This window comes from Octopus sinensis, linkage group LG22, assembly GCF_006345805.1.
Source record: "Octopus sinensis linkage group LG22, ASM634580v1, whole genome shotgun sequence".
Taxonomy (NCBI): domain Eukaryota; kingdom Metazoa; phylum Mollusca; class Cephalopoda; order Octopoda; family Octopodidae; genus Octopus; species Octopus sinensis.
In genome coordinates, this window is record NC_043018.1 from 9,736,382 (window position 1) to 9,756,879 (window position 20,498).

The 20,498-nt window shown below is 40.8% G+C and overlaps 1 protein-coding gene across 7 annotated transcripts in view; it reads left to right on the plus strand.

Moving 5' to 3' along the window:
* Positions 1-20,498, plus strand: part of LOC115223170 (microtubule-actin cross-linking factor 1) — a 342,500-nt gene that overhangs the window by 192,668 nt on the left and 129,334 nt on the right. For all 7 annotated transcript variants that reach the window (XM_036512282.1, XM_036512283.1, XM_036512278.1 and 4 more), the window contains 4 exons: positions 5,778-5,848; positions 13,004-13,125; positions 13,913-14,397; positions 15,430-17,378. In XM_036512282.1, coding sequence (XP_036368175.1) covers positions 5,778-5,848; positions 13,004-13,125; positions 13,913-14,397; positions 15,430-17,378 — 2,627 coding nt within the window. The remainder of the gene's footprint in view (positions 1-5,777; positions 5,849-13,003; positions 13,126-13,912; positions 14,398-15,429; positions 17,379-20,498) is intronic.

Genomic DNA, 20,498 nt, shown 5'->3' on the forward strand with positions numbered 1-20,498 from the left:
ATATAATTTACTGCATCAAATGCCCAAATTGTGAAGAAATATATGTAGGTCAGACGGGGAAATGCACTATCAGAACGCTCACGTGTACACTGACAACAGATTAGAGACCCAGAGGTCTGTCAGATACCTTTGAGTAACCACCTAGCAACATGTGGCCAGAAAATATATATAATATTTCCATTCTACAAATTACACAGCTCAAGTGAAATCAAGAGGAAAATCAGAGAAAAGAATTTTATTGATAAATTCGAACCCAAGCTAAATAAGCAATAATAATAATACTTAGAGGTACTACTTCTACTGCTACGACCATGACAACAACAATACTAAAGGTGATCAAGATGAAGATAGCAGGAAAATTATCTTATTTAGGGTTAAAAGTTCTATTGCCACCACCATCACCACTAGCAACAATAATTAAGGTGCTGACAATAATGATGATGACATTTGAAATATAAAAATCCCTGACAAAGGCTATTTACAACATTTCTAAAAATAGCCCAACAATTGCTGCCTCAGCAATACAGGACTCTTGATATGTTCAACAAAGCGTGACGCCTAAACCAATCACCTTAAGTAATTGAGTGATGCTACACACTGATTGGTCAGAATACAGGTTGCAAAACCTAGCAATCTGGAGCCTCCACAGGTGTATTTAAGGCACAGATTTAACCATCTCGCTACAGTCAAAAATTGAGAAGCATGACTGTCACCACTACTACATGAACCTGAAGATTGCATAATTTAATGCATGAAAGTACTAGTTCAATCAGAATGAACATTTAACATTCTACTATTTTATTTTATTCTATTATATTATCTTATATTATATCATTATAAGATTGTAAATAAAACGTGAAAATCAGACAAGGTTGGAATTCCTTTTATTAATATATATATATATATAATATATATATATATATATACACACACACACACATATATGTATATATACACATATATACAATGGGCTTCTTTCAGTTTCCATCTACCAAATCCACTTATAAGGCTTTGGTTGGCCCGAGGCTATAGCAGAAGACACTTGCCCAAGGTGCCATGCAGTGGGACTGAACCCGGAACCATGTGGTTGGTAAGCAAGCTACTTACCACACACCCACTCCTACGCCTATGTATATATATCCCATATTTTGCACACCGCTATTTACATGGAGCTATCGAAGGTAGGCAGTTGGGAATGATGCCAGCATGTATTGTACATCTTACAATGTTTTTCTTAATCCTTTACGATCATAGTTTGGACTGAAGCATACTGGTCATTTGGGCGGAGGTAAAGAAAACGCACACCACCCGTTTTCCACACAACCCTAACCATAAACCGTTGGTGTGTGTATTCTTTACCTTCACTGTTCGTTTGTTATTCAAACATTTGTCAACCTGTAAAACACAGGAATTATTTATTTTATTTACTTTTCTTTGGTCGCCCTGTATTGAGTGCGGATGTTTGCTCTCTCGCTCTCACCTTCCTTGCGCTCGTGTCTTTGGTTTAATTGCTTATCATTGATAAGCAAATTATCAAAAGAAGACGATTGCAATTATTGATAAGTTATCACTAATTACAACGATCTCCTTTTGATAATTTGTTGAGATGTCTAGAACCATTTAACTCTTCACGAACTGTTATCCCCCCCTCCATCTCTCTCTCTCTCTCCACGACTGCAGTATACCCAAGAAGCAAAGGAGCCTCATTCTTTCTTCCAAGCTGTCTATCCCTTTTACAAACTCCCTCTCCCGCCATATCACTGTGACCTTTGAAGGCAACGATCGTAAAACAAATTATCTAATTACACGCGGAGACATAATTATCTTGTAAAAACCATTCATACAACTTCAATCATGCAACACCTCATTATTATTATTATTATTATTATTATTATTATTATTATTATTATTATTTGCTTTCTTGGGTTGTTTCTTAATTTGGCACCAATGTTTTGACACGCCTATATAAATTCTTAAGAGGCTCCTTTAAAGTCGCAGAGGAGTGGTGGTGGTGGTGGTGGTGGGTGATTATGGTGGTGGTGGTCGTGGTGGTAATGGTGTTTGATCTTGCTGTTTAGAAACGTTAGGATCTGGGGGCAAATGGGTTTGATAGATAGGCAGGGACGTTGGATTCTTCTTCGCGATGTTTTCGAAAGATTTGGAAAGCCTTGTGTGGAATCCTTCAAAAGTTAGTTTCTGGTTTAAACATTAAGTAAGGTCCTAGGTAAACGAAAGGGGTTGGGGGCATGCTCAAAAGGTGGCGGGGGGGGATGTACGGTGTTGATATTAAACGGGGGGGGGGGCAGGGCAGCGGGAGGAGTTGTATAAATGTTATTTTCTAAAACAATGATACGCTTATTTCACATCTGCCCTCCCTGTTGTTATCTTAAGAGGATTAAGAGACAACAATAATAATAATAATAATGATGATGATGATGATAATTCTCATTGATATAATAAAACCCCTTTATTTTAGTAGATGTTTTGACTTATCAATTAGATTTTGGGTATTGAAAGATGAGCAGACAGTGGGGGTTGGTAGGGAAGAAAACTGAAGAAGATAAAGATGAAGGAGAAGATGATGAAGAAGGATGGAGAAGGAGAAAAAGATGACTGAAGAAGGAAGAGGGGGATGAAGAGGAAGAAATGGAAGAAGAAAAGAAGCCATGGAAGAAGAAGATGTTATTGTTCCCTATTTTCGTTTACTGGTTCCTTTATCGTGTCTTTGACAAAATTATGAATTATTTACCATTTCTTGCTCCCTCACCGGAATTTCTCTTGTTTTAGCCTCTCTTTTATTATTATTATTATTATTAGTAACATCGTCGTCATCATCATCATCATCATCACTGTCGCCATTGCTATTATGGAACAACAAACTCATATTCCTTGCCAAAATATCCACCCTGCCCCACCCTGTCCTGCCAGAAGATGGCAATCTTGAAGAACAATGATAAAAAGATCCAGTGGAGGCAGGAGGCTGAAGGGGAGTAACATGTATCAACAAAGTCTCCCTCCTCTACGATGATGACTATTTCCACAATCAAGATGATGGCATCTCATGGTACCCAACACCACTCACTCCTCTCCTTCTTCTGGCCTTCAATTCCTTTATCTTGGAATTCTCTCTCCTTTTCTCTACCTGTATTGCATGTGTGTTTGTTTGTTTGTTTGTTTGTGTGTGTGTGTGAGAGAGAGAGAGAGATTAAATACTTGGATTATTTTGCCATGGGTGGTAACATTTTAAGTGAGTTTTCTCTTCTGATATCATTTCAATCTTAATATATATTTTTTCTACCCCAAATATATTCTCAGAATATGCATATATTTCTGAGGTGTGGGGGTGCATATTTAGGAAGATACACACACACACACCCTTTCTATCTATCTATATACATACATACACACATGTACATGTGTGTGCACATGCTTGCTTGCACACATTTGTATTTATTTATTTATTTATTTATTTATTTGTGTGTGTGTGTGTGTGTGTGTGTGTGTAATAAATTCCATATTTGTCTTATGTTCAAATCTAAAATCTAAAGGAGATTTTCAAAATATTTAAACATCATACAAAAGAATTCAGTGAAACAAAAGAAATTCTGTTCCTATCAAAGGCCATCATTTTTGTTGTTGTTTCTAATATTCTTTGCCATCGATGACTTCTTTTTATGAAACCAACTAAAAACCTTAATTTTTGTTTTCCAAAATACCTGGAAGAATTATTAGAATCTAATAGCATTTCTGCAATGGAAAATATATCGATTGCTTTTTTTTAAAATTTTATTTCTCGACATTTAGATCTGAAAGTGGATCAAATGAATTAAATTCTATTAATCTTAAATTAGTTGGAAATTCTTAGAAAAGATGAACTTTGAGTTGCTGAAGGCAGGAACTATATACAGGAAGGTGGAGTTCCAGGTTTCTTAGGGATGTCTGGAACACACCTGAGTTCTCAGCGAATTGAACCAGAAGGCCAAGGGAAGCAAAGACAACTTGACAATGGTGTGGCTAGATCTAGCAGACACATACTGAACAATTCTTCATGCCCTTGTATGTGCAGCCCTTGATTTCTACCATATCCCTCTGCACATCGAGGGAATGATCAACAGCTGCTTTTGGGGCCACCCAGTTATGGTTCACAACTCAGTGGCAAGACCTGAAGAAAGGAATCATAGGTGGTTGCACAATTTCCCTGCATCCTTTCCATCATGGAAATGAATCTCCTCATAACAGCCGCTGGTAATGAAAGCCAAGGACCAACAATGGAATCAGGCAGCCAACAACATTCAATAAGGGGTTTCATGGATGATCTTACAGTGACAATCACAAAACTATGTGAAGGCAGAAAGGGTGCTGACTTCACTTGAACACATGGCAGTATGGGCTAGAATAAAGTTTAAGCCCAAGAAATCAAAGAGTTATGGTGATCCTGAGAGGAAAATTATAAAATAGAATCAAGCTGCAAGTGCAAGGAGAGGCCATCCCTTCAAAAGAGGAAAATCCAGTTGGATACTTTGGAAAGAGGTTTGATGATTTGCTCTCAGACGGAAGCAATGACACCAATGCTGTGAAGCTAGCAGAGAAGGGGCTGAGGAGGATTGAAAGATCAGGGCTTCCAGGAAAATACAAGGCATGGTTCTACCAAGACAGATTGCTTCCTAGACCTGTGTGGTTATTGACAGAGTATGAGATTCCAGTGACAAATACCTCCAAAAGTGACTAGGTGTCCCTACAAGTTTCGCTTCAATAGGCCTGTACATAAAATCAGGGCAGCTATAAGTTCCCCTGTCATCCTTGGTGGAGGAATTCAAAGTCGTGAAATGTAGAGTTGCAGTGATGTAGAGGGACTTGGAAGATGAGTGTGTCAGACATGTAAGTATCACCACAAAGTCTGGGTGAAAGTGGGTGGCCAGCACCACAGTTGAACAGGGTGGAAGCATGCTGGAGCTACATGAGATCATGCAGAGGTTGGCAGGATCTTGATTCTTCCTATTTCCAACAATGGAAGAAGAGGCAGACATGGAAGGAGAGGAAGGCCATGGTCCAGGCAGAAGTGTGGAACCAGGAGGAAGAAAGAAAAAGGTTGAGTTGTAGAGTTTTGGGGTGCCTGGACCAAATGGCACCTCTCCAAGAAGAAGGTCATATAAACAGACCTGTGGACACGGGAACCTTTCTGTATCTCTTTCTTGCTGCAGGGGCAATGTATGATACACTCCCAGTATCATCAAGCCTGCACAGATGGGATTTGAGTGCAGACCAGCTGTATAGACTTTGTGAAGAAAAGGGCACCCTGGCACACATCTTATCAGGGTGCAAAATAGCTCTTACTTAAGGGAGATACAAGTGATGCCACAACAAGGTGCTTGCAACACTCACCCACATCCTGGAGAAGGAAAGGCTCAACTAACATCATCATCATCATCATCATCATCATCATAATAATAATAATAATCCTTCTGTAGGCACAAAGCCTGAAATTTGAGGGAGGGGGATAATCGATTACATCGACCCCAGCGCGTAGCTAGTACTTAATTTATCAACCCTGAAAGGATGAAAAGCAAAGTCAACTCAGAACATAACGATGGGCAAAATTCCACTAAGCGTTTCGTCCAGCGTGCTAATGATTCTGCCAGCTCACTGCCATCCTCCTCCTCCTCATCATCATCATAATAAATGATAACAAAAATCTCTTACCAAATATTTTATAATGTAATGTGTGTGAAGTCATATATTTAATGATTGTTAATTAATATCTCGTTTGTCTGTTGCAGATCAAGCCGACTCAAGCTCAGAAGCCAGCCGCACTTGGTATAAAGCTGAACGAGTAGTTATGATGTACAAGGTGAGAGGCATAGCACATTATAGATTGAAGCTGTTTAACTGAATAAAACATCTTCATGTCCCCTGGGGGTAGATACCGGTTTAAAATTTTGGTACATCATCATCATCATCGTCGTTTAACGTCCGTTTTCCATGCTAGCATGGGTTGGACGGTTCGACTGGGGTCTGGGAAGCCAGGAGGCTGCACCAGGCTCCAGTCTGATCTGGCAGTGTTTCTACAGCTGGATGCCCTTCCTAACGCCAACCACTCCGTGAGTGCAGTGGGTGCATTTTACGTGCCACCGGCACGGAAGCCAGTCGAGGCGGCACTGGCATCGGCCACGATTTGGATCGTGTTTTTACATGCCAATGGCACAGAAGCCAGTCGAGGCAGCGCTGGCAACTGCCACGTTCGGATGGCGCTTTTTATGTGCCACCGGCAATGGTATCACAACTACAATTTCTATTGATTTTAGGCCAGCAATTTAGGGGAAAGAGTTTAGTTGGTTACATCCAACCCCCATTGTCTTACTGGTATTATTTTATTGATCCCAAAAGGATGAAAGACAAAATCGACCTTGGTGGAATTTGAACTCAGAACATTAATTGATGAGGTGTGAATATCATGTAGGTTGAAATCAGAGGGTTAACTGGGTCAGACGTACAGAGTTAACATGTAAATTGGGGAGTGAGGGTTAACTGGATGTTTGTGGATAATATGTATAATTGGACAGAGGGTTAATTGGGTGAGATGTGTATTGATTATATGTAGACGGAGAAAGAGGGTTAACTTGGTGTGATGTGTGCTGATAATGTGAAGTTGAAACTGCTGTTGGAAGTCAGTGGTTTGAAGCAAATATATAGAATGTTGCCGTTTGGTATGGTGTCTAGAAAAGAGCAGTGTGTTGAAGTGTTGAAGTGTTCAGCACAGACTGAAGAGTGGGGGAGAGAAAGAGAGAAGAAACGGAGAGATATACACAGACAGTAAGTGGGAAAAGGCAAATAGAGAGAGAGAGAGAGAGAGAGAGAGAGAGAGAGAGGGTGTGAGGCACACAGTAAAGGAGAGTGAGGCAGAGGAAGTGAGACGATAGAGAGAGAGAGAAAGACAGTAAGGCAAAAAGAGATAGACAGAGAGAGAGAGAGAGAAGTGAGGGGCAGAGTCTGAAATGGAATTTAATCGTTTTGTTATTCTCAGTGTTCACTTGGGGAATTTTCCAGATCCCAAAACAAAGTTTCTCTCTCTCTCTCTCTCTCTCTCTCTCTCTCTCTCTCTCTCTCCCCCCCCCCAACTTACAAGCATTTCATATCTCATATCTTAGATTATTCTCCTTGGTTCCATTAACATCAACCTGTTTATGCTGCTGGGCTTCTTATTTTTAGGGTGTCTAAATACAGCACGTTTGGTTTCATCATCCGTGAAGTCACGTGGCGGAAAAACAATCTGTTGAATAACAGAAATAATCATCATCATCATCATCATCAGCATCATCATTCAATGTCCATTTTCCCAGCTGGCATGGATTGGATGGTTTGACAGGAACAGACAAGTCAGAAAACTTACTCCAAGATCTGCTGTCTGTTTTGGTATGGTTTCCTACGGCTGGGTGCTCTTCCTAATGCCAACCACTTCACAGAGTGTAGTGGGTGGTCCTTTTGAAGTGGCACCAGCACAGGTACTGTATGCATGACACCAGCACGGGTGCTTTTTATGTGGCACCAGCAGGTGTGGGGTCACCATGTAAATTGCAGGACAAGACCCCACTCAACTGGGAGGAGTAGTATTGTTGAGAGACCAAAAAAAAGGTGTCTTGTAGAATTCTCTCTTAGACAGTTTCTCTGTCCTACTGGCGCTAAACCATCTTTTACAAATCCAATGGGGGAATTCCAACCACGTTTTGTGGTTTGCTACCTCAACAGCTCCTTTATAGGATCCAGTGGCTAAAGACATCATCAGGAGGAACCATATCTAGTTTTGGCCCCTACTCCTCTACTGTTTATTTTCATTATTTTCAAAATTAATTGAAACAAAAGCCAGTGCTATGTAAAAGGCACCTACCACACTCTTGGAGTGGTCGGCATTAGGAAGGGCATCCAGCCATAGAAACCATGCCAAATCAGACTGGAACCTGGTGCAGCTCTCCTGCTTGCCAGCTCTGATCAAACCATCCCACCCATGCCAGCATGAAAAACAGATGTTAAATGATGATGAGGATGATGATGATGGTGAAAAGCAATGTATTTCATGAGAAATATTATTACAAAAGTGTTTAATTGATTTAAATTAAAATGTCCCATCGAAATTTTTTGTTACTTCAGTTTCTGAACACCAGGTTAGTTACACTAAAGTTATTTTAGTAAATCCTTTATTATTTTCAAAATTAATCAGAACAAAGGCAGAGTACTTCAACAGAAATAGGGTAACAAAAGGGTTAAAAGGTTAATAATGATGGCTTTGACTTAAAAAGGTTAACTTTGCCTTTCACCCTTCTGCAGGTCTATAAAATAAGGCATCACTCAAATACTGGTATGAACTCAATCACCGAACCCTCTTTCAATCATAGTTCCAACATTGTGCCATTTAGAGAAACAGTTGTATGAAATTCTCTTTGGAATATCAGAATCTCAGTGGACATTTATTCTTGAAGACTCTGACTCTTTCTCCTTTCTAGCACAAACAGGACACGCCTATAGAATGGTTTAGTTGTTTTGTTAAACATAATATGGCAGAATATCTCTAACATATCAGGTTTAGTATTTCACAAAGACATTATTTAGGACTAAATATAGCCTTGCCGTTGCTGGGTGTTGACAGGAAAACGAAAACTGTTATTTGCGAGTCGTGATGACTTTGTGGTAGATACCATGTTTTAGGTGTTTGTGGAGACATGAGCTGACACAAGCATCCTCTTGCTCCTCCTACTCTTGATCTAGTGGAGCATCCAGAATGTAATGGATGGAGAAAATAAGGATTGGAGGAAGAAAGGATTGGAGGCAGAGAAGAATGGATGAAAAGAGGGCTGGAGCAAGAGAGGGCTGCTCAAATACTTGGCCTTTACTCATTAATGATTGAGTGCCTTGCTCAAGGACATAAGTGTGCTGCCTGCTCCAGGATATGAACCCATTACATTATGATTATGAGCAGAACATTCTAACCACTTGGCCATTTGGTATCAGAGGGCAAGTGTTGTGTGTGTGTGTGTGTGTATAAATATATATATATATATATATATCATCATCATCATCATCATCATTTAGCGTCCGCTTTCCATGCTAGCATGGGTTGGACTGTTCAACTGGGGTCTGTGAAGCTGGAAGGCTTCGTCAGGCCCAGTCAGATCTGGCAGTGTTTTTACGGCTGGATGCCCTTCCTAACGCCAACCACTCCGTGAGTATAGTGGGTGTTTTTTACGTGCCACCCGCACAGGTGCCAGACAGAGCTGGCAAACGGCCACGAACGGATGGTGCTTTTACGTGTCACCGGCACGGGGTCCAGGCGAGGCTGGCAACGGACATGAATGGATGGTGCTTTTACGTGCCACCGACGCGGGGGCCAGACAGAGCTGGCAAACGGCAAAATATATATATATATATATATGTTTGTATATGTATGTATATATCAGGAGTGTGCGATGATCTTTCTGGCTGGGGAAGCAATGACCCAAATTTTCTGTCGCATAGATATTTGAATCAAATTGACTTGTTCATATTATAGAGCTATTTTTAAAATAGAAAAAAAACCCACAATTAAAACTTCCATGTTTTATTTAAATATTAATCCCGTCCTTCTCTCTTTCTTGTTGAAATTGTTAACACATCGTTGTAGAACATAGTGTTCTTAATGCTTGTTAAAATGGCTTTTTCTTCTATGCCAATTAGAGCTTAACTGTTCAACCCTTCATGTCCCTGCGAGTTTCTTGTATAATTATGAATTCTCTTTAGGTATGATAAAGGAGCGCTCCTCCGTAGTGCTTGTTGCTGGTAGTGTTAATATTAATTCAAAAATTTTTTTTTTTAATTAATATTAATTCATCTGTATGATTTTTCTGTGAGTTTTAGTGGTTTGGTTAAACTGTTGATTCACACACCGAAGTGTGTGCATCTATTCACATAAGAATCTCACTTGGAGAATTTCTGGATTGTCTTACAAACCTTCTTCACTGTGCCACTAATAGACTGGATTTGAAGAACCCTTATCAGTTTCTTTTGCTGTTTCTCCGTGAAGTATGTATGTATTCATGAATGACGATGGAAGGAAGGATTTTTCTGTGAGTTTTATTTAAGTTTTTCTTGAGAGGGTTCAAGCCGGTCGCTAACAAAAAGGCAAAACTTCTTGAGTTAAGAGAGACTCCGGTGTTTGTAAATATCTTGTTGAGTTGGTGTGTTGGTTGAACTGCCAATGCATACATCAAGTGTTTGCTGCTATCCACCTAAAGAATATCGGCTGGAGAATTTTTGGAATATCTTACAGATCTTCATTGTGCCACTAATAGAATGAATTTGGAGAATCTGCATCAGTTTCTTTTGTTGTTTCTCCGTGAAGTATGTATGTATGCATGCTTGAATGAATGAATGATTTTTCTTTGAGTTTTATTTAAGTTCTTCTTGAACCAGTCTTCTTCAAGACACTCGCTAACAAAGCAACAAGAAGTATGTATGTACGTGTGTGTGTCTGTGTGTGTGCATATGTATGTATGTGTATGACAGGCTTCCTTACACGTTTCCTTTTTTTGTATTCACTGACAAGCCACTGGTCCGTTCTTGGTTACTGGAGAAGGCACTAACCCAAGGTGCCATGCAGTGGGAACCGAACACAAGATCGCATGGTAACTAAGCAAACCCTGTACCCACTTAGCCACGAATAGATACAGAAATAAAAGGAAGAAAAGTAAAGCAAAACTATGATGGTTGATGACATAAAAATGGTGATTTTTTTCGGTAAATAATTGAATGAAATGTTGGATTGTTTTGATGCAGAATTGAGAGATTATTCGCAGTAGTTGTTAGCTTGTGAGATGGCGTTTGTTGTGTTAGTCTGGTTGTCATCAAAATGAAATGTTCTGATTAAAGGGATAAGAAAATAATGAGATGAAGAGGCCACATCATCAGTGATGGTGAATGTAGATAGTGCTCTTGTAAATAGGGTTGGAAGGGTGAAGATATGGTTGCGAGTATTAATAGTGAAGGTGGTGGTGGTGGCAGTTGTGGTGGTTCTGAAGATCTAACAATGAGACCACAATTCTTTGTTAAATATAATGTACTTAAGAGATAAGTTTTTTTAATTTTTAATTTTATTTTATTTTAGCGGAGAATATTAATAATGCTGGAATTTACTCTAACAAGGAATCAAAATTGTATTCATTTGAAAGAAATTTATCTGTGTGTATGTGGGAGGGAGAAGGAAAGAGTGTGTGTGTGTGTGTTTGTTTAGTCTTGAAATGAACTCGTTTTGTCTAATTCTGCCCCACTTCCCCTACTTTTTGGCTCTACACTCTAACCACTATGCCAAGTTCTTTCTCCACCAAAACGTTGTTCCTCTGGAATTTTCACCTTGCCAATCATATCTCCCCTGCAGATATTGACCTGCAAATGTTTGAACCGAACATAATTAGTATGAAGCTCACCTGTCTCACCTGAGAGGGGCCTGCAGAAATCATAGGCACCGACTGTTCCTTCGGGTTCAGCAAGCATAAAATAAAAACAAAAAAGGAGCTTAACCTTTTTATTTACCATATTTCTAATGAAATAAAGAATTTACTAAAATAACTTTGCCATTATATTTATGGGTGAAGGCGCATGACTCAGTGGTTAGAGCACCGGGCTCACAATCATGAGGTAGGGAGTTCGATTCCCAGACCAGGCTGTGTGTTGTGTTCTTGAGCAAGACACTTTATTTCAGATTGCTCCAGTTCCCTCAGCTGCAGAAATGAGTTGCAACGTCACTGGCGCCAGGCTATATCAGCCCCTTTGCCTTTCCCTTGGATAATAACATCCGTGATATGGAGAGGAGAGTCTGGTATGCGTAGGTGACTGCTGGTCTTCCATAAACAACCTTGCCCAGACTTGTGCCTCAGAGGAGAACTTTCTAGGTTCAATTCCATGGCCATCCATGACCGAAGAGGGTCTTTACCCTTTATATATATGTATATATATATATTTCTGGACCAGGTTGTTTGTTGTGTTCTTGAGCAAGACTTTATTTTCACATTGTTCAGTTCACTCAGCCGTAGAAATGAGTTGCAATGTCACTGGTGCCAAGCCATATCAGCCTTTGCCTTTCCCTTGGATAACATTGATGGTGTGGAGGGGAGGGAGGGAGGCATGCATGGGCGACTACTGGTCTTCATTAAACAACATTGCCTGGACCTGTGCCTTGGAAGGGAACATTCTAGGTGCAATCCCATGGTCATTTATGACAGAAGGGGGTCTTTACCCTTTACTCTATATTTCTGGATATATCTTACTGGCATCCGAGCATGATCATTGCCAGAGCGGCTATCTAGCCTCCATGCCAGTGGCATATAAATGACACCATTCGAGCGTGATCATTACCAGCATCGCCTTACTGGCACCTGTGCCGGTGGCATGTGTAAAAGATTCGAGCGAGGTCGTTGACAGTACCACCTGACTGGCCCCGTGCCGGTGGCACGTAAAAGCACCCACTACACTATTGGAGTGGTTGGCATTAGGAAGGGCATCCAGCTGTAGAAACTCTGCCAGATCAAGATTGAAGCCTGGTGCAGCCATCTGGTTTGCCAGCCCTCAGTCAAATCGTCCAACCCATGCTAACATGGAAAGCTGACGTTAAACGATGATGATGAGGAGGAGGATTTGTGCTGGAAGCATGTCTTCAAGGTTCAGGTAGAGTTACACTGAAGCAGGTCAACTTCAAGTATTTCGGTGCCGTTTTCAAGACTGATGGAAAATAGGAAGTAGAATTAAGCGCAAGAATTGCAGGAGTTGGTGCATTACTGCACCAGCTTCAACATTTGGTCAACAGGAAGGGGGGAGGGAGGGGAAAAGCCAACTCACTGCTTTCAGTTTGGTGTTTGTGCCCCGCCCTTAATTGTGGAGGTGTATGGCTTAGTGGTTCAGATAACTGAAACAAGTAAAAGTATAAAAGAATAAATTATATATGTGTTTATTTTTATGTTTTGTGTTTTCCTTTGTCTTTTGGCAGAACTTGAAGTTGTACAGTAGCAACTACGAAGAAACAGTCAAGTCCTCAACAGAACAGCAACAGGTCATGCTACAGCTAACGAACCCTCCACTTACCTACACATCTAAAGCATATTTCGAGAAGTAAGTTTCTTGGTTTTTAAAAAAAAAATTTCTTTTTTGTATTTCTGTCGGTTGCTCTTTACAAAAACAACAACAATAATAACTGCCATCACCTCCACAACCATTACCACTACTACAACTGATACCACCACCAGCACTGCTGCCCACACTAGCATCACCGCCATGGCCACCACCACCACCACCACCATTGCCAACACCATCACCATTACAACCTTTGCCACTAACTCCAACATCATCATCACCACCACCACCACCACAATCAACACCATCTCCATCACCACTACCACAATTAACATCTCCCACCACCACCACAATCAGCACCGTTTCCACCACCACCACCACCACAATCAACACTGTCTCCACCACTACCACAATTAACATCTCCCACCACCACCACAATCAGCACCGTCTCCACCACAACCACCACAATCAACACCATCTCTCACACCTACCCTACAATGTCTTTCTAAAAATGAACAATCACATCAGTATCATCTTGAAGCTTTGAGAGAATGCCTGATTCGCCATGCCCTTCCTAATGCATTAGGAAGGGCATCCGGCTGTAGAGACTCTGCCAGATCAGATTGGAGTCTGGTGCAGCCATCTGGTTCACCAGTCCTCAGTCAAAATCGTCCAACCCATGCCAGCATGGAAAGCGGACATTAAACGACGATGATGATGATGATGATGATTGATTGAAAATAATGTGAATAAGTAAGTATTGCCTTTGACAGAATAATCTGAATGCTAGAAGGTTAAATATTCTGTTGACATTGTGTTTTTGCAGAGCAAAACCCATAGAAATCAACCAAGACACGAGTAAATCTTCAAATTTTACAGTAAAGGCTGAGATCTACATCTCAGAACGCTTCTCCTCCAGCAAACAGACGAATGACAGAATTGACAAACTGAAATCAGGGAATGGGAGTTTGACGAAGGCATACGACGATGACGTCGATGGATGTCAGCTGACAGCAACTAAGAACAAAGAAAACCACCAAATGAAACCTTTTGCCATCACTGGAGTCCTTGACCATCAGAATCGACCCATAAGTCTTCTTAAAGCTTTTACAGAAGGCATTTTGGATCAAGTCCGTGGTACGTACACCAACCCCAAAACGGGGGCAGTCATATCCATTCCTGAAGCAATAAGTCGAGGTCTTATTGTTGTTAATTACAAAGACGAACTTGGTGACAGTAAAGAGAAAGCTCAGTCAAATGGCATTGGTACACCTGCAAATCATATCGACAGCAGTTCAATCCTTGCATCAGGTAAGATATTGGATTTCATATTGATAACTTTGTTTTTATTGAAACTTCATTGATTGATTGATTGATTGATTGATTGCTGTTGGTCTTGAGGGGAAATAGCAATTGAGAGTATTTTCAAAGATTAGACTTGCCCAACATAAAACAATACAGGACTGATACAATGAGAGGTTCTGATATTTCAAGTTTATTGAACCTATTCGTATGGAAAAATTGACATTAGATTATTTCTCTTTCATGTACCATTTCTACAGGCACCGGCAATCATGGAACCTTCGTGCCAAAGTCTGAAGATTCATGATTTTTCATGGGAAAGATGCAACAGTAATTTCCCATCGCTTTCCGTTAATTTTTAAAAGTTCATTCTCCTCATCCCCTATTCTTCCACACTTTCTCTTGAGGTACAGGGTCCATTTAATTAACCCTTACATAGGGGGGTGGGGGTGAGTCACATGATATCAACAACAACAAATAAAACAAATGTTAATTCTTTTTGCTTTTACCATGGAGAATTTATTGGAATTAATGCTTAGCTAAAGTTCATTTAGCAGTACGCATGGCTGTGTGGTTAAGAAGTTTGCTTCCCAACCACATGGTTCCGGGTTCAGTCCATTGCATAGCAAGTTGTCTTCTGCTATAGCCTCGGGTGGATGCAAACTGAAAGAAGCTCATTGTATATGTGTGTGTGTTTGTGTCTCCTTCTCTTGACATCAAGTGATAGCTGTAAACAAGTGGCATTGTCATGCAAGCAGTGTAATTTATTTCCAATCTTCCATGAAAACATGTCCGGCCTCAGGGAAATATTGCTTTGCTTTGAAACAGGTGAGGGTCGATGACAGGAAGGGTATCGGTCATAAGGAATCTGCCTTGATAAATTCTGTGCAACCCATGCAAACATGGAAAAGTGGATGTTAGAATGAAAAAAAAAGAATAAATAGATGGAATAGCAACATTTGCCTGGATACGATGTCAGGCTCCTTCCCTTCCTCTGTGTTGATGTTTCTAACGAAATCTATTATTTTAATCTTTTTCCAGGGATTGTCGATCCTCGAACTGGTGAAGTGATGAGCATAAAGCAAGCAATTGCATCTGGCATTTTGAACATGACATCAGGTAAATACATAAATCCAATCACCAAGGAAGAAATGCCTCTTCTGGAAGCAGTTAAGACCGGATATGTCCAGATCAATCCGAGCGTTATCGAGGCTTTGTCAGAGCCAGGAGTTTACACCCAGTTTCAGCTTGGAGATGTCACATATGTTGTAGACAACATCGTTGATCCTTCAACCAAGGCCAACATATCATTGAAGAGAGCCATCAGTGATAACATCATTGACTTGAACACAGGAACTTATCGTAACCCTGTGGACGGTGAAAGTATACCAGTGTCGGAAGCCGTTTCCAAAGGCTTAATTGCTATCCATCCATTGAACCCTAACATCGACAAAAACAACAACAACACAATTTGTGTCAAAGAACTGCGAGTGAAACAAGAGCGATATATTGCAGCTCACACAGAGGCTGTGCTTTTAAATTGTGATAATGTAGATTCTTCACGTCCTGATCCAAACGTTGCTATATATGAAAAACTCAGTAAAAAAGTTGATCTCAATTTGAAAGGAATCAAAGATCCAAACACATCAAAGTCTTTAACAATCGATGAAGCTTACCAAAAAGGCGTCTTGAACTTTGCAAAAATATCATATGATCAAATGGACGGAGAACTGATACCGTTGCCTGAGGCCACAGCCAAAGGCGTTGTAGAATCTAACGTTCTGAAAGAGATTCTCTCTGCGTATGAAGAATCCAGCGTTGGAGTGCTCATCGACAAAGGAGTATTTGATTCCGAAACAGGTTTGGTAACTGATGTCAGTAATGGACAAACTGTATCCATTCATACTGCAGTTCAACAGGAAATTATTCATCCAGAAATGACATATTTTTATGAAGTGCCTTCCAATCAGATACTGAGTCTGTCAGGAGCGATCGAAAATGGCCGATACGATATAATCACAGGTAAATACGTGAAAGCCCACACGCACGAAGAAATGGATTTGAAGAAAGCCGCAGAGAAAGGGTTAATACGAACGCACATTGATCCCGAAGAAATTTCCAAAGTCTGTGAGTCGTTGAACCATCTTCGACATTACATGAACACCGATATAAAAGGAGTGGTGATGCCAAACTCCAACGAAGTGGTCAGCATTGATGAAGCTGTCCGAGCTGGAGTGCTTGATTTGACGAAATGTCTTTATGTCAACGAGACTCTTGGAGAGAAGATGCCATTAATCAAAGCTGTAAAATCAGAGAAAATCGAGGTGCCAGTAGCTCTTCAGTTGTTCAGTGCCTTAAATAAAATGTCTCTGTTCCAGCAGTTAATGGACAATAAAATCCATCCAGTCACCGGTTTGGTCAGTTTGCCAAACTCTGCTACCACTCTAACGATCAAACAAGCTACAGAAGCCGGCTATCTTCAACCTGATCATCTATACTTTATTGATCAGACCTCTGGTGAAATTGCTACGGTGGCATCGTACACAGATGAAGGAAAGTTCAATCCTGAGAATGGCACATTCTTGAACAACCAAACTGGCAAGTTTTGCACAATATCACAGGCTATTGAAGAAGGACTTATTGATGCTTCCGTCGCACCTGAAAAATACATCGAAAATGCCCCGACGCTTCGAGAGTTGATTGACAAGCGTAAAATAAACCCAAGGAATTCCGTTTTCGTTGCACCGGAAGGTCAAGAAATCCCGTTGAGAAATGCGATGGCTGATGGTTTCCTCACGATGAATTCCAAAGTGAGGATAGATCAGAAAAATGGCTGTGTGACATTGGCATCAAACGAAGAGGTTGTGAAGGCGTTGGTCCGCGTCAAAGAAAAGGCTGCATGGCTGTCGGAAGTGGAAAAATTGTTGGTTTCTCAAACAAAACCGAGCGAAAATCTGGAACATTTGAAGAAGCAACAAATTGAAACGAAGGTAAGACTCGACAAAATAAAATTTTGGTTTTCTTTTTCTATTTTACTTTTCTGAATTTATTGAGTTCAGAATTAATTTTTTCAAAAATATTTAAAAACACTTTTGAAGTCTTGTACATTTCATGCCATTGTGTCGTGCGTTCTGGGTCATGTGATTGTTGTTTAGCCCTGGGTCAGCCCTGTTAAAGCAAACCTATGATCAAAGGCATTCCAGTTAGGGCTGCCCTGTCATTTCCTTCTGGGCTTTCCCTCGATATAACTCGACAAAATCAAAACATTTCACTTGCGGTATTTCCGTGGGTTGTGGAGTATAGATATAACGAAATTATGCCAGCAATGTCTCGTTTTAAACTTGAAGAAAAAAAAGCCTTGCATATTTGTTCTTACCTGTTTCAGGTGTGTATGTAAATTCCGCAAATTTCCAAACAGAAAACAGAATCGAAATGTCATTTGCTTCCACGGAAATACCCGAAGTGAAGTGTTTTGATTTTGTCGAGTTATATCGAAAGAATGCCCCCTTCTGTACATGGAACACAAGAACAAACATCCTAACAAGTCCTTTCTTTTTTAAACCCATGACGTGCAAATACACACACATCTCTATTTTATTTATTAGCAGATATAGGCCCAGGTGTGGCTGTGTGGTAAGAAGCTTGCTTCCCAACCACATGGTTCCGGGTTCAGTCCAATTATATAGCACTCTGGACAAGTGCCTTCTACTGTAGCCTCGGAAACTGAAAGAAGCCCATCGCATATATATGTATTTGTCCCTCCACCATCGCTTGACAACCGATGTTGGTGTGTTTACATCACTGTAACTTAGCAGTTCGGCAAAAGAGACCGATAGAATAATCACCAAACTTACAAAGGATAAGTCCAGGGGTCGATTTCTTCGACTAAGATTTGGTGCTCCAGCATGGCCACAGTCAAATGACTGAAACAAGTAAAAGGATAAATATTATTCTTTTTTCATTTTGGTCATTACACTGCGGCCATGCTGGAGCATCACCTTGAAGGGTTTTAGTTAAATTCCCAGGAGTTATTTTTTAAAGCCTGGTACTTATTCTATCGATCCCTTTTTGTTGAACTGCTTAGTTGCAGTGACGCAATCATACTGGTTGTCAATCGGTACTGCGAGACAAACACAAAGACACACGACGGGCTTCTTTCAGTTTCCATCTACCAAATCCACTCACACGGCTTCGGTCGGCCCGAGGCTATAGTAGACGACACTTGCCCAAGGTGCCATGCAGTGGAACTGAACTCGGAACCATGTGGTTCAGAAGCAAGCTTCTTACCACGTGCACAAAATCTTATATGGACCCCTCCCCGCAAGGGCCACATGGACCCTGGTTGAGAACCACTGCTCTACATGGTCACTTTACATGTTAGAAATAGCAGCCAAGTCTGCTTCCTCAGACCACACTACTTTCTTAAATAAAAGGCATGTTGTATAAGATGGTCCTGGAAATACTCTGAAAACCCAGGGGTACCTCATGTTTACCCTGATATAATCTGGATTCAAATCCTGATTAGGACCACCTTGTATCAAACCAGATGAGCATTTTGATTGGGGTAGTGACAGGGGTAGCTATCCACATCAGAAAGGACAGTGGGAAATGTTTCCAAAGGTTCGAGTCTTCATGAAATAAATCTCCCATCATTTTTTTTCTCTTTATGGATAAACTATTTGTCATCATCACCACCACCACCATCTCCATCATCATCTTCGTCATCACAACCACCACCACCAGCATCATCATCATCATCATCATCTTCGTCATCACAACCACCACCACCACCACCATCATCATCATCATCATCGTCATCACCACCACCACCACCACCACCACCACCATCATCATCATCACCACCATCACCATCATCACCACCACCATCATCATCATCATCAACATCATCACCATCACCATCATCATCACCACCATCACCATCACCATCATCATCATCATCATCATCATCATTACCAATCATAACTGCAGTGGATTGGTAGAACTGCTTGAGCAATTTCGAAAGAAGCGGGTTAGTTGATACGATCGACCCCACCGCACCGTACCCCCACCCGAATACTACTACTATTACTACAACACTTGCACTTTTACGTTATTTTTAATCGCATCCTCCCCCATCTCCCCAACGAGAGAGAGAGAGAGAGAGAGAGAGAGAGAGAGAGAGAAGCAAAGATAAGATAGAGAGGCAAAGTCGACCTTGGCGGGATGTGAACTCGGGATATTTATTAAAAGCTCCGGAAGAGATACCATCTGCACATAGTTGCGATGTTTTATGTGGGTGTGTTGTTGAGCACGAAGAATCAGAATGGTGATACGATATGTTATGATCTACATACATGTCAATATACACACACACACGCATAGGTACGTGTGTGTGTATATATATATACACACACACACACACACAAACGATGGGCTTCTTTCAGTTTCCACTTTCAAGGCTTTGATCGGCCCGAGGCTATAGCAGACGACACTTGCCCAAGGTGCCACGCTGTGGAACTGAACCCAGAACCACGTGGTTAGTAAGCAAGCTACTTTACCACACAGATATGTATCTATGTGTATAAGTGTACTATGTTGCCCATGTTGTATGTATGTCTATGTCTACCTATGTTCAGTATGCATGTAATCTGTGTTGTGCATGTGTATACACTTCTTGTGTGTATACAAGCGATTTATCTATATAGATACTGTATGTATACCTATGTATGAAGTCCACGATATGTATGTATATAGTTTCTGAGTGTATATGTATCTAGGTTGTATGTAAGTAATATATGAGGTGTATAAGGCGGCGAGTTGGCAGAAACGTTAGCACGCCGGGCGAAATGCGTAGCCGTATTTCGTCTGGTATTTCACTCATCCTTACATTCTGAGTTCAAATTCCGCCGAGGTCGACTTTGCCTTTTATCCTCTCGGGGTCGATAAATTAAGTACCAGTTACGCACTGGGGTCGATGTAATCGACTTAATCCGTTTGTCTGTCCTTGTTTGTCCCCTCTATGTTTCCAACCACATAGTTTCCGGGTTCAGTCCCACAGCATGGCACTTTGGGCAAATGACTTCTACAATAGCCTCGGGTCGACCAAAGCC